The sequence below is a fragment of the Pelecanus crispus genome, chromosome 14 (assembly GCF_030463565.1).
Source record: "Pelecanus crispus isolate bPelCri1 chromosome 14, bPelCri1.pri, whole genome shotgun sequence".
NCBI classification, from domain to species: Eukaryota; Metazoa; Chordata; class Aves; order Pelecaniformes; family Pelecanidae; genus Pelecanus; species Pelecanus crispus.
In genome coordinates this window covers 3,632,353-3,656,891 of record NC_134656.1, presented here as the reverse complement: position 1 = coordinate 3,656,891, position 24,539 = coordinate 3,632,353, and the positions used below count along the sequence as shown (strand labels likewise).

Below are 24,539 nucleotides of genomic sequence, written 5' to 3'. Positions count from 1 at the left end.
GATTAAATCTTTTAGAAATAGAGTAACCGCCTGTCTGCATGGGCTCTGAGGGTGCCAGCAATGTGCTTGGGGCTGCGGCGGAGGCTCCCAGCTGCAGCAAGTGCAAACTCTCCCTTTGGACTCCTCTGTCCCTTCTCTTCATATTTGTTCCTGGAATAAAACAGAGGATTTCCAAAGGGAAACCCTGCGTGCAGTGCGAGCACAAATGCCTATGTCTTGGACACTTATAATGCATATATGAAAATAAAAGTTCCTTTATTGTCATGAGGAATCTGATTTGGGCTTGTTGCAGTAACAACTTGGGGGACCCAAAAACTACTGTTATAGTTAAACTAAAGCAGTTGGTATCTCCAATGTGTGTCCAGTTAATGTATCAGTGTCTCTGAGACAAATATTACAGGCTCTGTCAGCCAGTACATCCATTAGCTTTAAAGGAGTTTTGCCAAAGTAAAGGACTGAATTTGAACGTGCAGCACACAGAAGATAGGACCTGTCTGGGGACCACGTTTCCCAGCTGTCCCTTTCCAGAGATTGACCCTTCTTCAGGGTAATTCTTTTACCAATATCATCATACCCAGTTTGTTCTGCTTTTTGGGTTGCCTTTATTTTTTTTTTTTTTTTAAACCTGCCCAGGGACACAAATGCTGGGGTATGTGATCATTGCTCTGCTCTGGGTATGGTCTGTCCGCTTTGCCAACCCACACACCAATGTGCTCACACTGTGGAGGCTCAGCAGGTTCCTCTCTTACGAAAATCAGAGGCGATAAATATCCCATATATCAACTGTTTTGATTTAAAATACTCTTCTGAAATCCATTCAGCCAAAGGTAGTAAATAACATGCAGCTGTTGGGAATCCTTTATTGCTTGTCTGAACTAGCAATACTTGACTTTGCAATACGTTGAGTGTAGGAGGGCATGCAATTCCATGCCTGTAAGTAATGATACAGTCAATATAGTTACCTACAAAGCTGATATATGTCCCTTTTTCTGTCAACCCTTTCTCCCTCACTTCCCTGTTTTTCAAGCACAGCATCCTTAAAAAAGCCCTGTACACCCCAGGATTTTACCTTCCTAACCCACCTCAGACAGCCCTGACTTAGGGAGAGCCTGTCTATAGTGAGTCCGTTGGGAACTGATTTTAAAGGCTTCAATCAGCCCAGTGTTACCTGACGTGGGAACCTGCTTTAACAGGTATTTGGGGTGGGTGCTCAGACCTGAGCGAGAAAGAGGTTGATGCCGTCTCTTAGCACCCACCTCTTGCAGAGGTTTCTCTGTTGCTTTCCATGCCCTTCAGAAAAAATCCCACCTGGCAGAATCAGATGGGAGTAGGATTAATATGAAAAATTCCTAGTGGTCCTCAATTGCAACTGGAAAAAGCAAAGATGAAAAACACTTGGGTCAACACAAAAGGGAGTGAGGCAACCCATGGGCCTCGCATCTTGGGCACTGTGGGACCCTCAGCTCAAAGTCCAGGCACTTTTAATAGAGGAGGACTTTGGGTGACATTTTCCTGCAAGATTTTAAGTAAATGCCTTGCTGTAACATTTGAGATAAGGCATCTCTTGGTTTCCATGATTCTTTTCCTTTTTAAGCCACAGACACACACATACAAAATATATTAAAACGAGCCCAGCTTAGCTAAAAGGTCGGCTAGTTCAGAAACAAACAGCGGGGATTTAAGTTGGAAGCTTTGGCGCACAAGAAGAGAGCGGTGCATCTCCGGCTCTGCTTTTGCTTGACGGGGAATATGGATTAAAACCTTGCAGAGAGCAGAAGCGCAGGCAAGAAGAGAGACTTTTGTCATTCATTTCACTATCCCATACCAAGAAAAGGACTTCACACGTGCCCCCAGGCCACGGGTTAGCAATGGGGAGAGTAAAGGGGTGCTGGAGAGACGTGCTACACCACGAGGCAGGAATGGGGTCGATGTCCTCCTTTTGCGGGGCCAAATCTCCGCCTGCTCCGAGGTCAGGGTTGGCTCTGGACCAGCAGTAGGTGTCCAGCTCTGTAAAAGCAATCTGAGGACAAAAGGTAGAACCTGCCTGGACAACAATCTTTCTAAAAAGAGAGTGGAGAGGTTGACCCCTCTTTCCTTATGGACAGAGGCAAGACTTCTACTTTCTCCTTTAGAAGAAATGACCTGCACTTCTGCATGGGGAATGGCGAGGCTGCTGCATCCCAGAAGAGAAGACCTTTGCTCAAACCCAGATCTATAAGAAAAAGAATAGGGCAGAGCTATCTACCCATGCTGGTGAGAATGCTTCACGTGTGGCTGAGACAAACTTGCCAAGGAATTAATGGAATTTATTAAATAAATTAGCTCATAGAAATATGCCACTGAGGCCTTTAATGATGGGAGCACTCAACCTGTTCATTGGGCCATCGGTACTCTCCTGATGCACTTTTATGAAAGGAGAGATTTGGCTGGTACAGGCTGCACCAACCTGTTAAAATTGTTGACTGTAAATCAGCAGCCACATTGATTCCAGGTATAGCTGACATTTCAGTGTGTAATTAGAATTATTTTTTAACTATGTCTCTTGATATTCCCTGCCAGTATTTGGCGTGGCGAGAAAGTGGAGGAGGCAGCACATGGAGGACTCGGGAGCAGCTGCTGGGACAGAGCAGGGAGATGCAATGCTCTCCTTGTTAGCAGCCGTGCTTGTGCATGGCCTGTGTGCAGAAACATGAGGCAACAGAACCCAAAACAGCATTTCTAGAGACAGCTATTGACATAAGCCTGCACACATCCACACTGTAAAATTAGACCAGTAGATGGGTATCTTGCTTGTGCGGACAGCAATTGCTTTCCAAAACACCAAAATGAAGTTACAGGACCAGGAAGAGACAGTAACTCTTCATTATAGACAAAGATCCCAAAGGAACTCACTTGCTGCCTCTGTGGGAGAAGTGCTTTAGTCCAGGAGCATGGGTTGTCCTTGGACCATGGGGCCATAAGCTCCCCACAACGTGGGGTTTGAGGAACAGGGACACTGGGCACCCAGGAGAAGGCTTGCATCCCCGCTGGGGCTCTCCTTCAGACATCGGTACAACTCACCACTTATTTCACGTTCCACTTTCCTTCTTTGGGATAAATATTCTTGATCCATCCCAAGAACCTGTCCAAGAACCAGGAACAATGGGTGAGACCAGCTGGGAACACCACCCCTGACAAACTCCTCTCGGCTAACAGGAATTTCATAACGTAACTGAGTGGACAAACAGCTCAGTGGAGTTTTACTGGGCAGCTGGCTGGCTCAGTGCCCCGGGCCTGAAAGGGGAACCCCACACAGCCTGCTCATCCTTGGGGGGCCCTTTCCTGCGGGGGATCCCCTTGTCACCTTCAGCATCACCATGGCATGCCCACAGCCCCCGGATATGGGGATAAGGGAAAAGGGACTGATGGGGACCAAAGCAAAGCAGCTCGCTTTGCTGCGCCGTGGAGCTGAGGGTGCCCCAGGCAGGTCAGGGCAGAGGTAGATATTTTTAGGTGGTTTTTTCCCCTCCTTTACATGCGTTTCTCCTCACAGCAGCAGCGGGTGGGTGAGTATTTAGGGACTAGCGGGACATACGGATGTCCAAGGGTGATGGAGCACCCCTGGTGCCTCTCCTCTCCCCGGGCGAAGGGGGAAGGTGGGGGGTGGCTGTGCTCGGACCCTACCAGCCCCCAGCTTACAGCCGTGCCTCTGCGTCTGGCCCTGCAAGGGCTGGGGGTCCCAAACGGGAGGGGCTCTGCAGCCCCGCCCGGGACGTGCTCCCCCCGTCTCCTCCCCGGACCCCGGTTTGGGGACCGAGCTGGGGTTGCAAAACCCACCTCGGCGGCGGGGAGCGGGGCGGGGGGGCCGCCCGAGGGGCCGCCCCCGGGGCCGGGGGAGGCAGCGCCAGCGCCGGCAGAGCCGGCCGGGGTGCGCGGTCGCGGCTGGAGCGGCGGCTCCCGGCGAGGCAGGCGGGTGTGCGGGTGTGTGCGCGGGTGTGCGGGTGTGCGGGTGTGTGTGCGGGTCTGCGGGTGTGCCTGCGTGTGTGCGGGTCTGCCTGCGTGTGTGGGGGTGTGTGTGTGGGTGTGTGTGCGGGTGTGTGTGCGGGTCTGCGGGTGGGTGTGTGGGTCTGTGTGTGGGTGTGCGTGCGGGTCTGTGTGCGGGTCTGCGGGTCTGTGTGCGTGTGTGTGCGGGTCTGCGGGTGTGTGTGCGGGTCTGCGGGTGTGCGTGCGTGTGTCTGTGTGTGCAGGGAGGCTCCTGCCCTGCCGGGGCACATCTGGCCGCCGGGCAGCTGCAGGGAGGAGCGAGCCGGAGCTGCGGGCTGCTCACAGCCGAGGCTGCTCCGGGGTTTGGGGGGGGGGACGGGGGACGGGGGAGGGGGGTGCGTGTCTCGCACACGCACACGCACACGCACGGCAGCCCGGGAGCGGCAGGCGCCTCCTCCCCGCCGCATTAAAACGAGCCAAGTTTCCACGCCGGGGGCAGCGGCACGTCGGGGCGCGGCGGCGGGTCCGAGCCGGGCGGTGCTGCGGCCCCGGCGGGGCCGGCCCGGCCCCGGGGATGCACCCGAACTCCACGGCCACGGCCACGGCCGTGCCGGGCGGGCCCCTCCACCTCTCCCCCAGCGGCTACGCCAATGCCTCCAACCGCTCCGACCTGCTCCCCAAAGGGCCCGACGAGGAGGACCTGGACGTCAACACAGACATCTACTCCAAGGTGATGGTGACCGTCATCTACTTGGCTCTTTTCTTGGTGGGCACCGTGGGCAACTCCATCACGGCGTACACGCTGGTGCGCAAGAAGTCGCTGCAGAACCTGCAGAGCACCGTGCACTACCACCTGGCCAGCCTCGCCTTCTCTGACCTCCTCATCTTCCTCCTCTGCATGCCCATCGAGCTCTACAACTTCATCTGGGTCCATCACCCCTGGGCTTTCGGGGGGGCTGTCTGCAAGGGCTACTACTTCCTCCGGGACGCCTGCACCTACGCCACGGCGCTCAACATCGCCAGCCTCAGCGTGGAGCGCTACATGGCCATCTGCCACCCCTTCAAAGCCAAGAGCATCATGTCCCGCAGCCGCACCAAGAAGTTCATCAGCTGCATCTGGATCGCCTCCTTCCTCCTCGCCATCCCCATGATCTTCACGATGGGGGAGATCTACGGCAAGGACCAGAATCCCGACTCCCTCATCTGCACCACCATCGTGGACGCCTCCACGCTGAAGACGGTCATCCAGGTGAGCATCCCGTGAGCATCCCGTGAGCATCCCGTGAGCATCCTGTGAGCAACCCGGCGGCCCCGGGGCCGGGCAGCTGCCTCCCTCCCGGGCTCGGATGGCCAAACTTTGCTGAGATGGGCGGGGCAGGAGGGGGGGGACTGGTTCGGAGAGGGGGGGTCCTGGGCAGCCCTGACGGGGCAGCCCAGCCTGGGGTGCGGGCAGGCAGGATTTGGGGTGGGGGGGTGTCTCGGCTCGGCTTGTTGTGCCCCACCCCGCCCCCCCTCCTGCCCCACAGCGCCGGGCTGAGCCCGTGCACCGGGGTGAATCCTGCACCGTGGTTAATCCAGCCCCGGGCCGCTGCGAGCCCCCCGGAGCTCCTCTCCCGGTGCAGCCAGTGCCCGGAGCTCAGGGTGTCCCAGGCCGGGAGCCCCGGGAGCCGCAGACCCCGGGGCAGCCGGGCCCCGCTCTGCCGTGCAGCCGCCAGCTTGGCCCGGGGATGCTCGGGTCCTCCCTAAATGTGGCAGCGCATCGCCAGAAAACCCACAAATCTCCACCCTTTCTCTGCATCTTTGGCATCTCCTTTCCTTCTGCTGGAAAACGGCCAGCAAGATCGAGGGAAATAAAACCATCTCTCCCCCTCTCCCTGTTTCTCGGGTTGATCCGGAGCTCATTTCCTCTGCGTAGTGACAGACCCTAATTTCAGAAAGTTTTGGGAACAAGGTACAGCACAGGCATCCGAAAAGGAACTGCATCTTCAAAGCCAGAGGCTGGTATTTTTTGCTGTTTGGGGGGAAATCTGTAGCTGGTTTAACTAGTAGACTCCTCCTGACTTCAGAAAGGCTTTGCTGGTCTCCACATACTGCTTAATCCAATATGCCCATGCGTGGAAAGGATTTCAGCATCAACACTTGCTGTGCTCCAGTGCTCTGAGGGGCTGAGGCATTTGTTTACTGGAGCATCAGGCTTGAAAAATGTAAGAGACGTGGAAGGAGAGACAGAAAGAGCAAGACACCAATCTCCATCGTCCCTTTGCTGCCAGGCTCACATGCGATAGCTTCTCAATCTTTTATTTTGAACATGAATTTCGGGTGGGTTTAATCAGCGACCAACTAGAATTTAAAACCGCATGTGTGGTAAAGCCTTTGAGATGTTCCCACAGTTAAAGGGAGGGAACTTAAATGGAAACAAATCAGAATAATTCCTCCCGCTAAAAGCAGGCGAGGGTACATGCAGTTAGATTTAAGCCCAGAGCCTGTAGATGTTTAGACATGTCTCTCCGAGTTTCCCCCTGGACCACTGCAGTAAACGAAAATCCACCCCTCACAGAAGCACTGGATTCCCTCTGCATTTTGTCTTGATCCCTAACCTTCATCTTGACGTGGTGGGGGCTGTATTTCTCCTGTAGGTGCTTTGTAGATTTTGTCAGTGGCAGCCCGGTGTACTTAACCCAAATCCTCTGCTCTCTAAGGAGACGTGAGCCACCTGATCCGAGAACAATGTGGCTGAAATGCGTTATTTCCACTCATCTTCCTCTTAGGATTAAACTGGTGCTCATTGTTACCGTGATAGGGCTAAAAAGAGAGGATTATTTCCTCGCGGTGTCTTTGGAGATTACAGTTTAAACAATTTTCAACAGATTTTACAGTCTTGCTATTATTCAGGCTATACCTGATCCTGTTACCCAAGTAAGAAGTAGGCAGACATGAATGCACAGTATGTGAAGTTCACCCGGGGGCTTTTCGTCACGTATTTTTTTTTTTTATTTCACTTGTGAATTAATTTAAAAGTAAAAAGGAGGCAGCTGTTGGTGGGGGAAAAAAACCCAAACAAACCCCACCATACTGTTCCTTCTCAGAGGATCTGGCTACAAAAGTAGATTTGCTAAGACAGGAAGGTTGTTTAATGGCTTCGCTCCGTTCCTCTGAGCACTGGGAAGCAGCACACGACGTGATGCAGGGCCCTGGGCTGGGGACGGCTCCAGAGTGAATAAGCAAAGCAGCTGCAAGTCAGGTTTGAAGTGCATTAATGGAAACCATTGCACAGCGTGTGAGTGGGCATTCTCACGTCGTAAGCTGTGCAGAGGTTTAAAAAAAGACAAATAATGGAAGACCCGTGGAAAAAAAAAAAGGCAGCGGTAATGTGGAGAGTGACGCGCAAAGGTCTTGCCCGTCAGAAATCTGGAGCCCTGGTCTTTCGCAGTGGATTCAAGCTGCTTTCGAGCAGGTCTTTGCATCTCTCTCCGTTCATTTTTTGTCTTTAAATTAAGCAGAGCAGTGATGCACTTGCTCGAGCTGGCAAATCACTTGTAATAAATCACTCAGCATATCTCACTCCTCTTCCTGTCTGGCAAACTGTCTGAAGCAAATTGGGATTTTTTTTTTGGAAGCCATTAGTTCCCCAAGAGGTTTTATTTGTTGACTGGTTGAAAGCCAGTCCCAGAACAGAGCAATTGTAACCATTTATAGACTCAGAGCCCAGTGTGAGCTATGGTTCTGCTGGGATCATTGCAGGAGAATGCTCCTCCCTGCACGGGAACAAGCTTCCCGGGATGAATATTTGAGTGTATTAATTTAACATCTCTGATTTTGAAAAAGTTCCTCTCTATTTGCTTTGAATATTTAAGTTTAAATGGGCATTCTGGAGTGAAACTAGACCGTGTGTGAACAACCAGGTTTCCCTATAATAAGAAAAAAAAAGTAACTATTCAAACAGCACCCGGCATATTTGATTCTTGCTCGTATTACTTAACTTGTACCACTCAAGCTCCACAACAACTGTAAGAAGTAATTACTGATATTCTTCTAGTAATTACCGATCGCTCAGCGCAGCACTGATAAGCAGGAAGAGCAGTAAGTGAGAGGTTCTGCAGGGTGTCACCACGTGTCACCATGATCAGCACGCCGGGCACCGCACATCTCGCCTCGTGCCGCTGAGACGTAAGCTCTGTGCGGCCTCTGATACTTAGTCCTGGAGAGCAGTACCATTTCCCAGCTTTGTTTATCGCTATCCTTGCAGCTGCTTAAATCAGCCTGTGAATCTGGTTTGTTATATATCCTTCATCGCCAAGCTTGCCTGTTACTTCTGTTAGTCGGGGACGTCTGGTTTGAATATTGGCATCAGCCTGGGATCTGGTAGCAGGAAAAGGTCCATTATAGCCACATCATTTAGGTCTAGTTTGCACTTTAACTGGCAGACATCCTCTAAAACACACTGCAGCCAATTTTAGGGTTTTTTCCACATAAATTAAACACCTCTTAAAGCCATCCCAATACAAGTAAATTAATGTTTTCATGCCACTTCAGCTGGAGGAGGTTTAAAAGCTACTCATTGTGGCAGCAACAGATAAGAGAGCTCCGAGGCAGAATGAAGTGCTTCCTCTGTTCACTTGCGGGTTGGCACCTGTGGCTCTGGCTACTTCACAGCCTTGCTGTTGGCTCTGGGGCCAGCTCCCCCAAAACCGGACCCCGCTGAGACTCTCATCCCACCAGGCGCTGCCCTGCATGCCATTAGCACCGTACACTCTCAGCCCTGTCTTTCAAAACCATCTTAATTTTAACGGCCAGATGGCTGTGCAAATAAATTTTCCTTTATTGCTTCTTACTTTCTTACCTTTGTACCTCTTTTCTGGAGAGGTCCTTAGTAGACCTGGGGAAAGAGGGGAAGTTGAAAGAAATCCCTACAATCCCGGTGCACCATCAGTCCCAGCACACAGAGTCAGGCAACTCCTCGACCTAAAATCTCAGGATTTTAATTGAGCCTGGATTGGGCACATGTGGGCAGCTCTCTGCCACCCTGTAACACGGGAGAGAGAGCAGCGTGCTGTCCCGCTGGCATGGCACAGTCTGTGCTTGGATGGCTCTAGTGCAAAATGTCCCCTAAGTTATGGCAAGTGCTTGGGTAGATAGTGTCTGACACATGCTAATGTTTTATTTGCATGGACAGCTGGTGTGAACCCATTTATTAAAACACATGGCAGCAGGCCCTGAGCCTCCATAAACTGTCACAGCTCCATCAGCTCCAAGTTGCTCATTTGATAGGGCAACTTCCTGGGAAGCGCAACTGGGAACTTCTCTGGACCTCCTCACGGGTTTGGGTGGACAGCTGCTCCAGTTCTGCTCTGCATCAGCCCACCCTTGCGTGGCTGCAGCTCGCCTATCCCTCCAGATCCCTTGCTCATTATGTTTTATGAGGTCTGCTCATAGTTAGATGACTTTATAGTAAATAACTCTGCACATGAAACAACCGCTTGCCCAAGGAAGTCCTCTGCTTTATTTCTTCCTACATTTCTTCTTGTGATGCCTTCGAAGGAATGTGCCGAAGAGCCTCAGGTCTGAAGGAAGGACCAGGCATCGGAGCTGGGAGACACAAGGTGCAGCCTGGCCTCTTGGCATCCTTTACTACGCTCTCTGCACACTCTTCCAAGGACATCTATTCAATTCCCATTTGTCTGAGAGACCAACAAAGTTATTAATTCCATGCATGATGTTGCAAACCCTCCCTTACACTTTCTTCTGGTGAGGAGCACCTTGGCGGCATGGTGCGATGAGCTTTCTGCTGCGATGGCAAATGGTCAGTGCTGTGGACGGCAGGGCTCTGCTCACCAGCAGATCTGTGGTGCCGTGTAAATAAACAGGACAAGCATCTCTCCTTGTACATGAAAATAGCAACCCATAAAACCAAATGGCTGAATTTTCTCCAGGATTGCTAGCAAATCATATCCAGGATTAGTCAATGGCTTCAGTTCAGGAATCCTGCGTTTATACTCATGTTGACTGGGGGAATTGAAGTTGGTTTCTTTTCCTTAGGGCACAGCCAAATTCCTACTATGGCTTTTAATAACAGTACTGTTTTAAATCACTCACTACAGTTCCATGCAGCGATAAACCCACCCATTGTGCCTGCTCATAAAACTATTTTGGCTACACACACACAGAGGATCTCTGCCCACCAGAGAAGCCCACGCCCGGGTGCCGCTAACCCCTCCGGCGGCACAAGAGATTGGCACCTCTGTGGGAGAACTGTGTCCCACCAAAGGTGTCCCATCAGGTCACGGTGCTGCCAGCCCCTTGGGTAGGCAAGAAAATGAAGATGTTGGTGTTTAGGTGTGTCTGGATCAGTCCCCAGAGTGATGGAGAGAGACACCTGCCCCAGCAGGGTAGCCCATCCGTGGTGGCATAAGCATCCCTAAAAAGCTGCCTTTTTGCCACAGACTATGCAGAGAACCCAGGGCTTTAATTCAGCATACGCACAATGACAGCCCAGCTTGCCTAATCCCAGCCTGCTTACACTGTGGTCCGTCTTGCAGCTAGATCTAAATTAAATAAGTTCTTGTGTTCATTGCTTAATATAACCACTTGGCCTGCTGGGTTTTGCCAGTTCTTACATAATTTCTTCTCTTTTCTTCCCCAATTGATTTAAATTCACTTGATTTCTTTTTCCCTCCCCCTTCCCAAGATGTCAGCTGGAGGGATAATAAAAGAACAAGGAAATGTGGCTGATCAATTTAGCTCTTAGGTTTTCCTCTTAACAGCAGTTTGTAAAGGCAGAAGAGACAAATGTAATCTAGTCGTTCCTCTTCCTAGAGAAAAAAAAAAAAACAAACAAACCTGCAGCTGCCTTTAATCTTCTTCCAGATCATTTAAAACAGCTATTTAATTGTCTTCTCCTTACTTCCCCCCTCCTTTCCCTTAAAGGCTTTTACTATCTTCTCTGTGCAGCATCTGCTTGAGACGCACAGATGGCACTTTTGCTTCCCGACATTTAGAAATGCTTCTGTGTCCTGCCCGAGGCGCGCGTGATGGGCAGCATCCCACCACAGGATGCATGGGCCACACAATGGGATTTGGGCTTTGACAGTGTCACCACCACATTTTCCCTATGGGGAAATTCCCCCTTGCTGAGGGGCATGGGGCAGCGGGTGAGCAAAGGTGTCTGGAGAGGCTGGGGAGTGTGGTGGGATCCAGAGCTGAGAAGGTGGGAAAGTCTGAGTGTTGTGGCCACCCAGCCCTAAAGCAGGTATCATCAGATGCCAAACCCAACAGCTGCAGTGCTGACATCCCATCTTTCCCCCGCATTAAGCAGATGAAGATGAGTTATTATATTCCCAGTCAGTCTGGTTACTCTCCAGTATAAGCCACGTGCACCATGTGAAGCTGGAGATGCTTCCAACACCCGTCCTCCCTATATCTCCGTACCCTGTGTCCCTCTCACAGGGGTGTCAGCACCCTCAGTCTGGCATGGTAGAGAAAAGCAGATTATAAATTCTGAGCTTTCCCAGCCTTTTCCCTACTTCTATGCCCACATGAGCACCCTGCGGTTGCTTGTCTGGTGTGACCATCTGAGAGCAGTCCAGTCTCAGCTCCTGGCTTCCATCACCCTCTGCAAGAAAACGTCCAAGCAGGGGACCTGGGTGAGCTGGTCTCCTGGTTTCATGAAGAGCTGCCCTTCCCCAGGTGACAAATTTTGCTGCCTTTATTATGGAATTTGAATTGATATTTTTAAAATTAATTTACAAAATGGCATCCTCACTAGTCCCAGACCTCTTTGCAATGCAAGCCAAGAGCGCTTTGCATCAGCGTTAATGCCAGTCTGGCATCACGACGGCCGGTGGCCCCGCAGCTCCCGTCAGCTCCCCTCCTGACGATGGTGGAGGGAGCATGGAGCTCCTCAAGCACGGCTGGGCATCGCTTCTGCCTCGCTTCCTGGGGTGCAGATGGCACCAAGCGCAAGGGCTGCTCCTTGGCAGTGAATGAGGAGTGAACCCTGCAGGGCTGCAGCCTGGAGCAGGGCAGGACGTGCCTTGGAGGGCAAGGGACAGAACAACCGCGCTTGCATGAGCCCTGCCACGGAAAGGGAACTGAGTGAGACATGGGCACGGGGCCACGCGCTGCTCCTCTGCCTGGCTGTGGGCACCAAGCGCCCGTGCCATCCCCTGCCCAGGCTGGGCTGAATAGCTCCGTTCTGTCATTTTGTGTGAGGGTGTGATCACTTGGAAGGGTTTGGGGTTTTTTTCCCTTAAATGAAGCTCTCGGGGGAGAGGGCCAGCTAACTCATCATGCTCCAATAACATCAGCCCCCACATTTTGCCTCCCATGGATGCCATTTCTTCTATTCAATTTCAAAACATCTTAGGTGTGGGATTAAAAAAAAAAGCAGGTGATAAATCAGTTGAGCTGATGAGTTATTCAGGAAACAAGTGCTTGGGGCTGGTTTAGAAAAGGTGATGGAGAACTAACCCTGTCTGGGTAGCAGAAATTTCTGAGCTGCTGGTTCATTCCCAGTGTTTTCCTGCATTCAAAGTATCTGTTGATAAGTTTTCCATGGATGGGAGGGAAATAGCGGTGAGACAATTTTATATCCCTATGCCCAAGTGCCCTCCTGGCACACCTGTGTATTGAAGTCCACCCTCCTCCTCCCTCCCTGGGCTACCAGAAACCTGTGGCTCCTCCCTGCTCCTGCCGGGCCAGAGGATGCTGTGGGGCAGGGCTGGACCTCACCCGGGAGTGCTGCTCTCATCCTTGATCTTTGGAGAAGGTACATCTGATGGGCTGGAGGAGCCGGGCACCCACAGATGGATCAAGCATGTGAGATTTGCTTCTTGTCTCCTGTGACTTTTTCACTTCAATAATTCTCAGCGCAGAAAGTGTACTGCCAGGCATGGCTTCATGGGGGCTCTTTTTCTCCTGGGGAAAAAAAAAAAAAAAAGAATGAACAAGGTCTTTTTAACTGAACTGGGTTTTTTTGAGAGAAAGTTCAGCGAGGTTTCTCTGAAGCTTTTAAGTTCTTAGGGACTAGAGACAATTGTCGGTTGAGGACAGAAATCAAAGAGATGAGATTTTCCTAGTCGAAATGGAAAAAGGAAAAAAAGGAAAAAACATAAACTTTCACAAAGTCTTCAGTATCTGAAAGGGAGTAAAAAGCATTGCTTTTATGCAAAGTGCTCATGAAAAACCCGGGAGTACGTCTGAACTATAAAGGCACACAGAGAGTGACAAGCTAAGTGGAGGACGTGCCCTGGGTTTGGTGGCATTGCTCGTGGCCGCGTGGCTCGGGCAGAGCAGCTCCCGCCATCCTCGCAGGCAGCATCCCTGCCCGCCAGCTCCCCCCCATGATTTACACCCAACCTGTGGATATACATCTTCCCAGATGCTGAACCCTGTGCAGTAAATCTCCCTGTATAAAACCTTCCAGGTGTCTCTTTGCCAAGCGAATTCCTAAATATATAAAAGAGGAACAGGCAGCCTAGTCAGTTCTGGGTATGTAGCCTGATTTCAGCATTTTCCCTTCTCTTTGAAAATACCTTCTGGGACTTTCCTGCCAATTATTACTCCCTCTAGATAATACAGAATAAATTTAGGGCCAATTCTGTTACAGCCAACTTGCACTCTTGAAGCGAATGGCTTACCTTGCTTCAAGAGATTTGTTCCTCCTCCAGAGGAAATGAAGGAGATTAGCAAACAGTCCCTTAGCATGTGGTATGCCCACCAGGAGACTTCTGGGATCCTGGAAGCTGTCTGAGGACCGTCATTTCAGGGACTCAGGGTGGATCTGGTTTAATCTTTCCATGCGTTCCCGCTTGCTGAATGACGCCAGGAGAGATCACGCTTCAGTGCAACACTCTGGATGTGCCAACAAGCCCTGCTTCCCACTGACACCAGGTGTGTTTGGAACTGTCATATGCTAAAATATCAGAAGTTGTCCAGGTACTTTTTCTTTGGGGCCAATGAAAACCTGCTGTCCCTTTGCCTGGAGCACTTGCCTGACTTTTGGAGCCTGCAGGATGGTTTCCACTGCCAGAGAAAGGGCTACCACAAAGTTGTCTTCTCTGATAGACACTGGCTTACAGAGCCAATGCACGGACCTCTTTTTTCTGAGCAGGCAGTGGGACTCCAGGAGAAAGCTGCAGTCTGTTTGCTCTGGTTTCTGCCATGCAATGGATGTGCTGGTTGCCTTCTCTTCCTGGGCAACTCAGCCCTGCTGATGGGTCCTCTCCTGCCCTTGCAGGCTCAGCTTACAGATGCTCACCTGCTGCCTCAGCTCTGCTGCTCAAGGCTTTGTGTGATGTCTAGCTGCAGGAGAAGCAATCTCATCCCTTAACCATCTCATTTCCTTCCTCTTTTAACCTTGAAGAAAGGGGTCTACCAACTTACCAGCTTCACCCAGACCTGTGGAGCAAAGATGTGCTGCTTATCAGCTATGAACACTTTGATGCAGGATGGCATTTAGCTCAGCAGACCCCTGTTTTTGATCAGGACTCCAAGGAGCTAGTTAATACAGTCATTGCAATGCCACATCCTATTAATTGTAACGTAATGAAGAACAATGCAGGTCTGCAGCGCTGAACCAAATAAATGTGGTCTCAGTACTTGGTAGGACTGTCATATCACCTTGTTCCCTTGGAGAACTTTAATAAGTCCATAACTATATGAGTATGTTCAATACCAAATTAACCTGCTTTTTCCTCTTACTCTACAATTTTTTCAAAACCATCTTATAAAAATGCAACTCACACAGTCACTGGGAAAGTTTAGCTCATTGCTCGCATCACTCTATTGATTCCTCCTGCAAAGACCTTACATTTTATCCTCACGGGGACAATTTATACATTTTAATGTACTCGTTTCATTCAAAAGAGAAACTCACAGGAATGAGTTTCCCTCCCCAAAGCCCACATTTCGGTTTTTTTATCACTGTCAGTCATGGGCTTATGACATTGTCATACTTGTTCCTTAACTCCAAGTATGTGAAGTGTGATAAAACACTGTAGGAGAAAGGGAAAACACGGGTTCAGACTAGTAAATAGATATTTGCCCTGAAGATACAATGATGGGGTGATGTGTGTGCCCCAAACACTTAATAGACTGTAGTCGCTAACCCAAGGGACAAACTCTGCCCCAAGCTTGGTCTCCTTCACACCGCTTTGGCAGCTCACAGGTGCTTCCCAGCCAGTGCAGGAGAGTTGCGGGATGGAAAATCCTTCAAAAAGGCAAAAAGTTATGCAGGAATTTGGTCAGAAAGCATATCACAGTGCAGCAGCCCAGCAGAGCAGGGCACACGGCCAGCCTGGCAGTCCTAGTCCAGCTTGGAGACCAAGCTGTGCCAGGAAACAAATCCTGTAGTACCTGAGGCACCAAGAGGCAGAAGGAGCTGCGGCAGAGAAAGACGTTGGGGAAAAGCAGCAATAAAGTAACTGATAAGTTCACTGCCCCTTTAGGATACGTTCTTTTTTCTCCCCTGAAAGTCTAATTGAATTTTCTTTGGTCCTGTCCTCAGCAGTACCAGAGGAGGTACAGGTACAGCCTCATGCCTGCACGGTCATCGTGAAGAAAATCAATAAGCAGAGTGCGGGGAGAGGGAGAGGAAAGCAAAGGGATGGGGGTTTGTGGTTTTGTAGCAGGTTGGTTAAAAATAAGCTAGCAGGGTCTGAAAGCTACTCAGGGGGTTAGAAATGGATTAGTGGGCTGGGAAGCACCAGGCAGTCAGGAGGGGACAGAAATGTGGTGTGATGTTGCATTGATTGCGTACCTTCCTCCAAATATTTGTGGTCTAATTTGTGTCCTTGTGTGGAGGGATGTTTCACATCCATGCTGCCGCACTGTTCTCTGGTGGAATAGCTCCACAGCTATTCCTGGTGGTTATTACCAAGTTTGAAGCAAATCAGAATAACCCCAAACCCTTCTCTCCTGCACTCAGTTCTAGATGGTCATTCCCACCTTGCCTTGCTCCAGCCCAGGGTCCAAATCAGGCAATATCTTCCAATACCACGGAGCAAGGGGGCCAGCACAACTCCCATTTCTTAATAGTTTGCAAACTGCCTGACTATAAAAATCACAGTGCTGGCAGCTGTGCTGCCGCAGCAAGGTTTGCAGGGAGCACAATATTTCTCAGGGTGATGGGTAAGTGTTTCCCAGGACCAAAACCCCAACTCCCACTGCCCAAATCTCCCCCTGAATTCAGGCCACTGAATGCTGAGGGGTCAGGTAGAAAGCAGGTACAGTCTGTGTTGCATGAGCTGAGCCCCTGTGCCCATGCCACCAGCTGTGCTCGCACCCTCGCTGCTCCTCTGAGCTCAGCCGCAGGCAAGAGGTACCAGGGAGAGGGAGGAGAGCTCAGCCTCAAAGCTCTTCCCCGAAGGGCTTGTGTCACAGGAGCCACGGTCCTGCCGCTGGAACACCCTGTGTTTACTCCAGGGATTTTAATTTTCATCATCAAAAGCTTCAGCTCTTTGACTTTTATGCAGTTGAACCCACCTATCACTTCATATGCTCTGAGGCCAGGAGCAGTTTTCTTCAGTTATTTGCCTAAAATACTGATGATGAATTAATCTCAGTGCAGTTTAGCACAAACTTTTTTTCCTTATTGCCAGAAGATCAAAGCTGACTATGTTGCTATAATTAAGATATCTATACACCAAATAAAAAGACTGATGCACTTGAGGTATTTTGCTAAACATCAGCTCCAGTAAACGTTATTCTGTTCTGCCCAAGCCAAAGTGTCCACAATACGGCCAGTGCTACTAGAGTTTGGGCTGACACTACAAACCCCACTAAGGGGGTTAATTGCCCCCTAAAATGAGTTTTTCAGGGTGCCAATGATGGAACTTGCCACCACCATTTCCTCCAGCAAGTCAGGCAGCTGACAAAATCTGTACGGTCCACTGTTAACAGCTCTCACGCTTGAGTCTGCAGTCAACAGTGGGACACTGTTTGACTTAAATATGGCCTTTAATTTATTTATAACTCATATCCAGCACTCAGTTTCATATTTAATGCAAATAACATTCAAGTGAAATCCCCGCTGAGAGGCACATTATGAAGATTAACAGCCTGGCTTTTCTATTACTCTGTTTTATATGGTGCTGATTTGTGCTTGGTGCTTTATAGGCAAGTGTTAAGAATGTTTGAATCAAGAAATCTACATCTAGGACTGCCATTTTGCAAAAATCAGTGCGTGAAAGCCTGCTCGTGGCTCCACGGCCAAAGGAAAGTGCTGGAGGCATGAAAAACTCTGGGAAATGCTGACATTCAGATAGGCAAGAACCTCGAAAAGTAACCTTGGCTGGTCATGCAAGAGGCCATCTGTGAGGGTTTTGTTTCTTTTAATTATATAGCCCACTTTCCTTTTAAACAAGCTGTCAGGAAAATTAATCTCACCAAGTTTAAGATAACACTGAACATATTCTCATGCCCTGCAATTATCTGGAACTGGTTTATTCCTTTGTATCTTCATGTGATGAATTTGTCAGGTGTAATGCCGTGGGCTCAGCGCCTCATTATGGACTTCATTAATAGGCTTGTGTCTGATCTTCTGTCTGGGTCCTTCTCTGTCCCTCCCATCCTCTGGAGAACTGAATGCCCTGCCCAGGCCACTCTCCAAGTTCACTTTTCATGGAGGAGAAATGCGACCAACATCACATTGTGAAATGTGGCCAAACCCATTAGTCATCAGGACAGGAATCAGCTTTGTTTTGCTTTTCACCATGGATCAGGCTCACACGCCAGCTCTGCAAAGAAGCTGCTTTGGGCTCCACCACACTGAATAATGCAAAGGGCCTTTTGCAGTACGTTGACTCTGCGACTTGTGTTGAGACTTGTTTTGGCATCTGCTCTGTAGGTTGCCATCAAGGTGCAGTTCTGAGATGCATAAAGGAAAGACACAAAACTCAGAGTCTAACCTGCTCCTTGGCTATTGCAGCTAAACAGCCACTGCTGTGTATATTGGGACCCCGAGCCCCTGGACCTCATACACTCGGTCTTGCACAAACAACATTGAAGGATGATGCATGGATGTATTAAAAAGACATGTAGATGTGGTGCTTAGGGACATGGTTTTAGTGGTGGACTTGGCAATCTGGGTTAACGGTTGGACTCAATGATCTTAAGGGTCTTTTCCAACCTAAATGGTCCTATGATTCTATGTGCCAAAGAGCTCACAGTGTAAATAATCACCGGAGTGATGCTACTCATTCCCTGTGGCATTGTACTGATACTCTGTCACTGGCATACTTGTTGCTTGCTAAGAGATTGCCTCTTGTTGCAAAGGGGAAGGAAAACCTCTCCCCGCTTTTCTCTAAGAGGGAGTCATGCCGCTGTGAGACCTCCTAAGGGCAGCTATTGCTTGAGGGCGGCGTTGGGGTATTGGAAAGGAAGAAGCAGCCTAGCTTTAACTGGAGACAGGTCAATGCAATGGCAGCAAGTCCAAAAACACTGCCTGATCTGCTGGTTGTTTTCCAAGAGCATCCTGGAGCCAAGCAAATAATTTATTCTTTAGTGTCTAGTGAGAAAGGGGTTTCGTTTGAAGATAGGGCACTAGCAACTACAATAGCCATTTTTTCTGAGAGTCAAAGAAAATGGCAGAAGCCTATTAGACCTTCTAGCTCACTGCTAAACACGGTCTGCTCGGGAGCAGCAAAAAGCTCAGAGAATTTCCGACAAGAGCTCCATTATGGATGCATTTTCCCTCGGTTTGTCACCAAGCCAGAGCACAAGTGTCTCACTGACAACGTGTTTCAGGGCAGTGCTTCCAGTGAAAACAAAACCACCGTTATCCAAAGAAATGGACTTTTAAAAGGGGCTAGAGCAGAGAGTTGGTAATAATAACAAAACTCAAAGAGGCAGCAGCTCCCAGCACCCAGCTGCCCAAGCTCAGCTCCCAAACACAAACCCACCCCAATTACCTGCCCCCTCCCTGCTCCTCCCAAATCCGATCAGGTCCTACCAGTCCTTCCCAGAGTCTTGCCCCGTTTCACCAAGGTTTCAGCTTGGTGCAATCCCTTAGCAACCCCCTCTTTAAATTCACCCTCTCTAGGATGGCTCCCCACTGCGTTAGGGAACGGTTGGGGGCTAAAGGAGGTGCTGGAAGCAAGAGGAGTATTTCGGGTTACAAGCATTGATATGGCTTTAGGATAGAGTAGCTGAGCTGTATCACAGGGAGCTACTCTGCTCCTTTTAGAAGGCACAGGCATCTGGTTCACTAGTGATATTAATGCTAGGGGTCCTCTAGGAAAAGAGAAGGAAGATGAAGCATGGCAGGAGCTATTTATTTCAAGAATGAGATGCCAAGTGCGCATTACTGCTTGCCAGCTCTGTCTCTTCCAGCAAATGAGGTCTCCAACCCCTGTCACTCCCTGTCTAGCCTGAGTTCCTCTAAAAAGGGTTAGAGAGATGTGATCTGCAGGGAATGGCTGTATTGCAGGGAGATGATGCAGAAGGTCTTCCACTTCCATGAACGCTTCTCTTTTCCCTCTTTCCCCCCTTTTATCAATCGAGATGTTTCAGGAAAGACTACCACATATATTGTGATGTTAGAGCCAGAAATAAAGCTGGCTTGTGTCTTCATTCCTTTGAAACAAGTGTGTTTGGGAAAAGGAAAATTGCAGGGCATACTCTAGACGTTTTCTCGCATTATGTAGCGCTGTGCTAAATTCCATCCCTTAAATACTGCCCAGGCAAAAGTTGCTTTTAAGGGCCCTCAAGGGCTGCCCCCCTCATTGTGAGGTTATGTCTCTTTGCCCTTGCACAAAAGAAGTACAAATAATGTTTCTGTTTTCTGCTTTGAAGGTTGCTGGTTTCTTCTCTGTGAAATAATGGAAAACTTTGTTAAACTCATCAATTATTTAGGGAAAAACGTAATTTACTCAATTTCAATTAAAGCAAAAAAACCCTAAAGCAATAAAGAACCCACTGGCAGTCTGTAAAAAGTTGAAGCAAAGAGACAAGGGCAGAAACAGGGCAAGAAATGAGACTTTTATGTACCTCCTGCTGGGTAGTGATAGAAGAGACCTTTGTGTCTGCAAAACAAAACTGGTTTTCTGTTAAAGCAACTGTTGACTCAAACTCTACAACTGCAGCTGTAGCTTTGCACAGAAGCCGTACGCCAGCGAACAGACCGACTTCCTTGCATCTGCTCGCCCTCGCTCAGCCGGTGCCCCTGCCCTGCCTCCAAGCTGAATTCAGCTCTTTTTGGAAGAGACAGGGACCGCTCTCCCTTGGTGCTGTAAATCAGAGCCATGCCTTCAAACTCAGTGAAAAAAAAAAAAAAAACCAGGTGATTTTTCAGGAGAAGGAGCTGGTCTGGGTGATTTGCATGACTTTTCCTATTTCCCAGTTTTACGGGGCTGGAGCAGCGTGGCTGTGATGGGTGGCTTTTGCTGGGGCTGTGTCTGACAGGGTGCAATCCCTGATTTTCCATGCGGATTTGTACTAACGCCTTTCCTGAGCCATCCTCATGACAACAGAGAGCAGCTTGTTTTTAAGGCCATGCGTATCGATCCAGCTGTAGAGATTACTTTGACTTGTGGCCTGTGGGTACTGTTAATACAAAATTGAAGCGCAGCTGAAAATCTTCTAGGCATTAATTCCTTTTCAGCAACGGGCTTCTTTCCTCACTGGGCAGCTGGTCCACACCCCAGTGCCCTTACATTAAAGGAAAACCTTAATAGTTAGCAGATTTCCCTCTATTTCCATCCTACAAATCTCACACAAGCACGTTTGCAAAACCCGCTTGTACTGCATGACCGACTGGCTACTCCTCTTCAGACCCAGCATCCCCTTAGGAGCCGTGCTGCTCTTCTACCAAGAGCTAGCCCATGTCTGGGGCCTTTAGGTCAGTGTCTCAGAAGTGGAGAAACCACTCAGGTGGAGAATGGGTCTTTCTGCCTGGCTGCTTTCACTTCTAAACAGACACGGGTCCCAAACGCAGGGTTGGTGTCGCAGCAGGGCGAAGTTGGTTTCCTTCCTTGGAGATGGGTGAGCCCGATGCCTCCAGCATCAACCCCGTATCGGCTTGCCAAGGCTGCTTTTATTGTGCATGTGTGTTACACCAACATATCTATTGGCACAAATCATGGACCCGCGGTGAATTGACAGGGAGATTCCTGGGAATCCCCCAATAATGGGGTTGGCAATCAAAGACCTCTTCACTGGTGGTGAAGGGCTGTGCCCAGCGTCTTGGGAGGCTGATGGGCAGAAAATCCCCCACCCTTTCTGGGAATGAACCTGATGAAAATTATTACCAGCAAACATCAAGGAAGAAGCCATGAAAAATGAATTCCAGGCAGGGACAGCGGTCGTTTTAAGAGAGTTTTCATACCCTTGTTCGATATTCCATTGAAGCTTTGCTGGAGATAAGCGATCTCATAGAAAACACGGCTTTTGTGTCCAGTCACAAAGAATGAATTGCAAAGACTGCTGAGGAAAGCAGAGTTGTTATCCAAGGAGACAAGAAATTCAGCTGAAAATAAGCATGGCTTTTTCATTTATAATTCTAGCTGCAACTTGTCAGGAATCTGGCTCCAGCCAAGCTGATTGGACTGGAAACGGGGCAAATCAGCAACGAAATGGGAGTTGGTCACCCCTAAGGAACCAGCTTGTTCCAAGAATTAATCACAAAATGCTTCCAGCTTCTCCTCCTGACAACGTAGCCTTCAACAAAACCGGGATGTTTTTTAGGAGCACGTGGTTAAGGCAGTAACGTGGATATGAAGTGAGGCTGCTGCCCTGCCAGCCTCTCCCAGGTGTTGGGTGAAGTTTTGTGTTTAAATTGTTTTAAGGGGAATGAGACAAGCTTGCCTGGAGCACCAGCATCAATCCCATAGCAAAAACGGACCGATTAAATAAACAGAGATTTTCCTGTAATTAGTGCTGTTTAGATAATTTTGAAATGCTTATTATTCAAAGTAACTGAATTATATAACCTTTCCCCCTATTTTTGGCTCAAGAAGGAGTCAGTGAATTTCCTTTTTCAGAGCAGAACATTTGTGCTTTTTACCATGATTCAGGGAACAGTTTTGTACTTTGAAGCCGGTGCGTGGATGATTCACGGTGACACATTTTGTGTTGGCAAGGAGCCTCGTCTCGAAAGCCGCGATACGCTGTGTGGTCCGGGCTGTGCCTCTCTCCAAAATTTGGGCTTGCAGCTGTAGTGACCCTGGTGGAACGAGCTGCAGAGGGATTGATCCCTGGACCACGCCAGAGTGCAAGTTAGCATCAGAGCTGACTAGGGCAGTCTTTCGTTACCTTTTTTAGTTAGAGTGCATCCTTATATTCCTTATATTTGTGAAAAGGTTCATGGGTCACGTCACTTGCAGTTTTTCCTTTCTTTTTTTTTTTTTTCTTTTTTTTCTTTCTTTTTTTTTTTTTAATGCCAGCTTCATATATGCAGAAACTTCATTGATTGGGGTGACCACCTCCAAGCCATGGGTAGCCGCTGCTGCTCTCTCTCTTCCTCACCATGCCCTGGTCAGGGACACAAGCCACCCTGGCAATGTGACCCAGCTCCTCTTTCCACCACCACGGCTCCATGTCAGGCCGTGTTCCTGCACAGCCAGGTTTGCATCATGGTTCATGTCCTGTAACACTTTGTGGGCATCGCCTGGTTTAGAGCTGTGGGGTTTATTTTTCTTCTGTTTTAATGCAAGACAGGTAATGTGGCAGGAAGGGTTGGAGTGTGGGCTGGGTCCGCTCCCCAGAAGGCTGTCCTTGCTGTGCTGGAAGGCAAGTTTTCCCACCCTAGTTGTCCCGGGTTTCTAACACCTTAAATGGGAAGAGACACGGAGCGGTACAAAAAGTGTTGTGGAAACTGTGCTGTTTAACTCTCCTTTAGTGGTGTTATCTGTCAAAGTAATCACATGTGGCTTGGGAACCTCAGACTGCTGCAACAATATTATTCTCCTGTAGCTTTTCTATTTCCATCTAATTAAAATGTTATTGTTTCATTCATGTTAGTTTGCATTTTAAATAAGGAGATAGGGACAGAGTGGCTGATTGGTGACTTATTCTCTGTGTGAGTAAAGATAAGCATTAATCACCCTGTCATATTGATGTTTTCTCTTTCCTTGCGCATCTCAGACATCAAATTGCAAATAAAGGGGAGAAAAAGCCTGGGTCTTGATGACACTTGATTTGTTTCCTCCGTTGGGTCTCAGGGGGGATGGTGACATGCCCTTGCTGGCTGCTGGGGTAGTTGCTGGCAGCACATGAGCTGCATTTTGAGGAATGAGGGAACTTTCATCCCAAAACGAAGCTCTGCTTTGGAATTTAATATGCTTCCATCTCCTGTTCCCTTTAATTTTCATTGCAAGTTTTATCACGGCCATGCGCCTGCCCCTTTGGTGTGTCAAGGCAGGGGAGGGAGGAGAGTGAGACGGGGTGTGTATGCAGACAACCCTATTAGAAACATAATCTGAAATAATCTTCTCCCTAAATAATGCAGCAGGCTCAGCGGCCCTTTTCTCCCTTCATATGCCATGATTTGCTCCTCAAACAGCCAGCATGCAGCAGGCACACACCCACAGCAACCTTGGGGGGCTCAGCAGCCTCAGGCTCCATTGCCCTTCCCCGCTCCCTGGACACAAAGCACATCGGGCACGGCGGAGATGATCAGTGGAGATCTGGGCATGTTAAAAGGGAGCAGAGGTGCAATACTCAACGTGGCTGGGTTTTGAGGTGGGGAGCTGGAATCTGATCATTTAAAATCTCCCCTGCTCCAGCTGTCTCTGTAGCCCTGAAGCACGTGTGCTTTTGTAGGGTATTTTTAGCAAATTTAAGTTTACCGAAGGTCACAGAGAAGTAGAGCATCAGCATCTGGAAGAGCTGTCATTCCATTTCCAGTCTAGCAAGAGTAACACATTGACTTATTTATGAGAGCAGTCAGCTCCCTTCTCTTTGTGTGTAACAATCTGCTTTACCTCTCCCAGCACAGAGAAATAATTTTATTGTCAACAATTCCGTGTCCTTAATAAAACCTTAAATCAAGTTAAGCAAGATTTGAGGGAAATGGAAATGTTCCCAGATATTATTATTATTTTCTTTCTTTCCAAAATATCCCACTCTTTCACTGTCTAAACCAACGAACAGCAATCACTGCTCTGGCCAAAAGGAAGGGGAGGAAATCATTTTTCAAAGCATGAGGACTGCTGCATAAACCCTTGGCCCCAGCAGTTCCCAGTGGCTGTGTGAGCCTTTGGGCGTTAATGCTGTGCTCACATTTGCCACTTTTCTCCTGTTTTGGATCTAGCTCCATCTTCCACCTCAGGAGAGGGACTGGCAGGAGGGCAGCAGCTCACCAACACCGGCAATTCCCAGTTAGCTTTCCTTCCATCTCTTCTGAGCTGCACCAACAGCCCTTCCTTGCAGGAGTAAAGGAGCCTCAGTGCACAGCAGACTTCAAACAATTCATTAAATCTTGCAAGACAACATCCAAATATTTTGTGCCCAGTAGGAGAAACTTAATCTGTTAGCTGGAAAATGCCTGTGTCAAGAATGACTAATCTCAGCCCAGATGATACCTGGAGAATGAAAATATTTGATACTCCCTGCAGAGAGAGATCCATCAAAACAGCAAGAGT

At 49.0% G+C, this 24,539-nt stretch overlaps 1 protein-coding gene across 1 annotated transcript in view; it reads left to right on the top strand.

The window, feature by feature from the left end:
* The first annotated feature begins 4,537 nt into the window (after nucleotides 1-4,537).
* NTSR1 (neurotensin receptor 1) overlaps nucleotides 4,538-24,539 on the top strand; it is a 60,661-nt gene continuing 40,659 nt past the window's right edge. Inside the window, exon 1 of the mRNA XM_075721394.1 lies at nucleotides 4,538-5,212. Coding sequence (XP_075577509.1) covers nucleotides 4,538-5,212 — 675 coding nt within the window. The remainder of the gene's footprint in view (nucleotides 5,213-24,539) is intronic.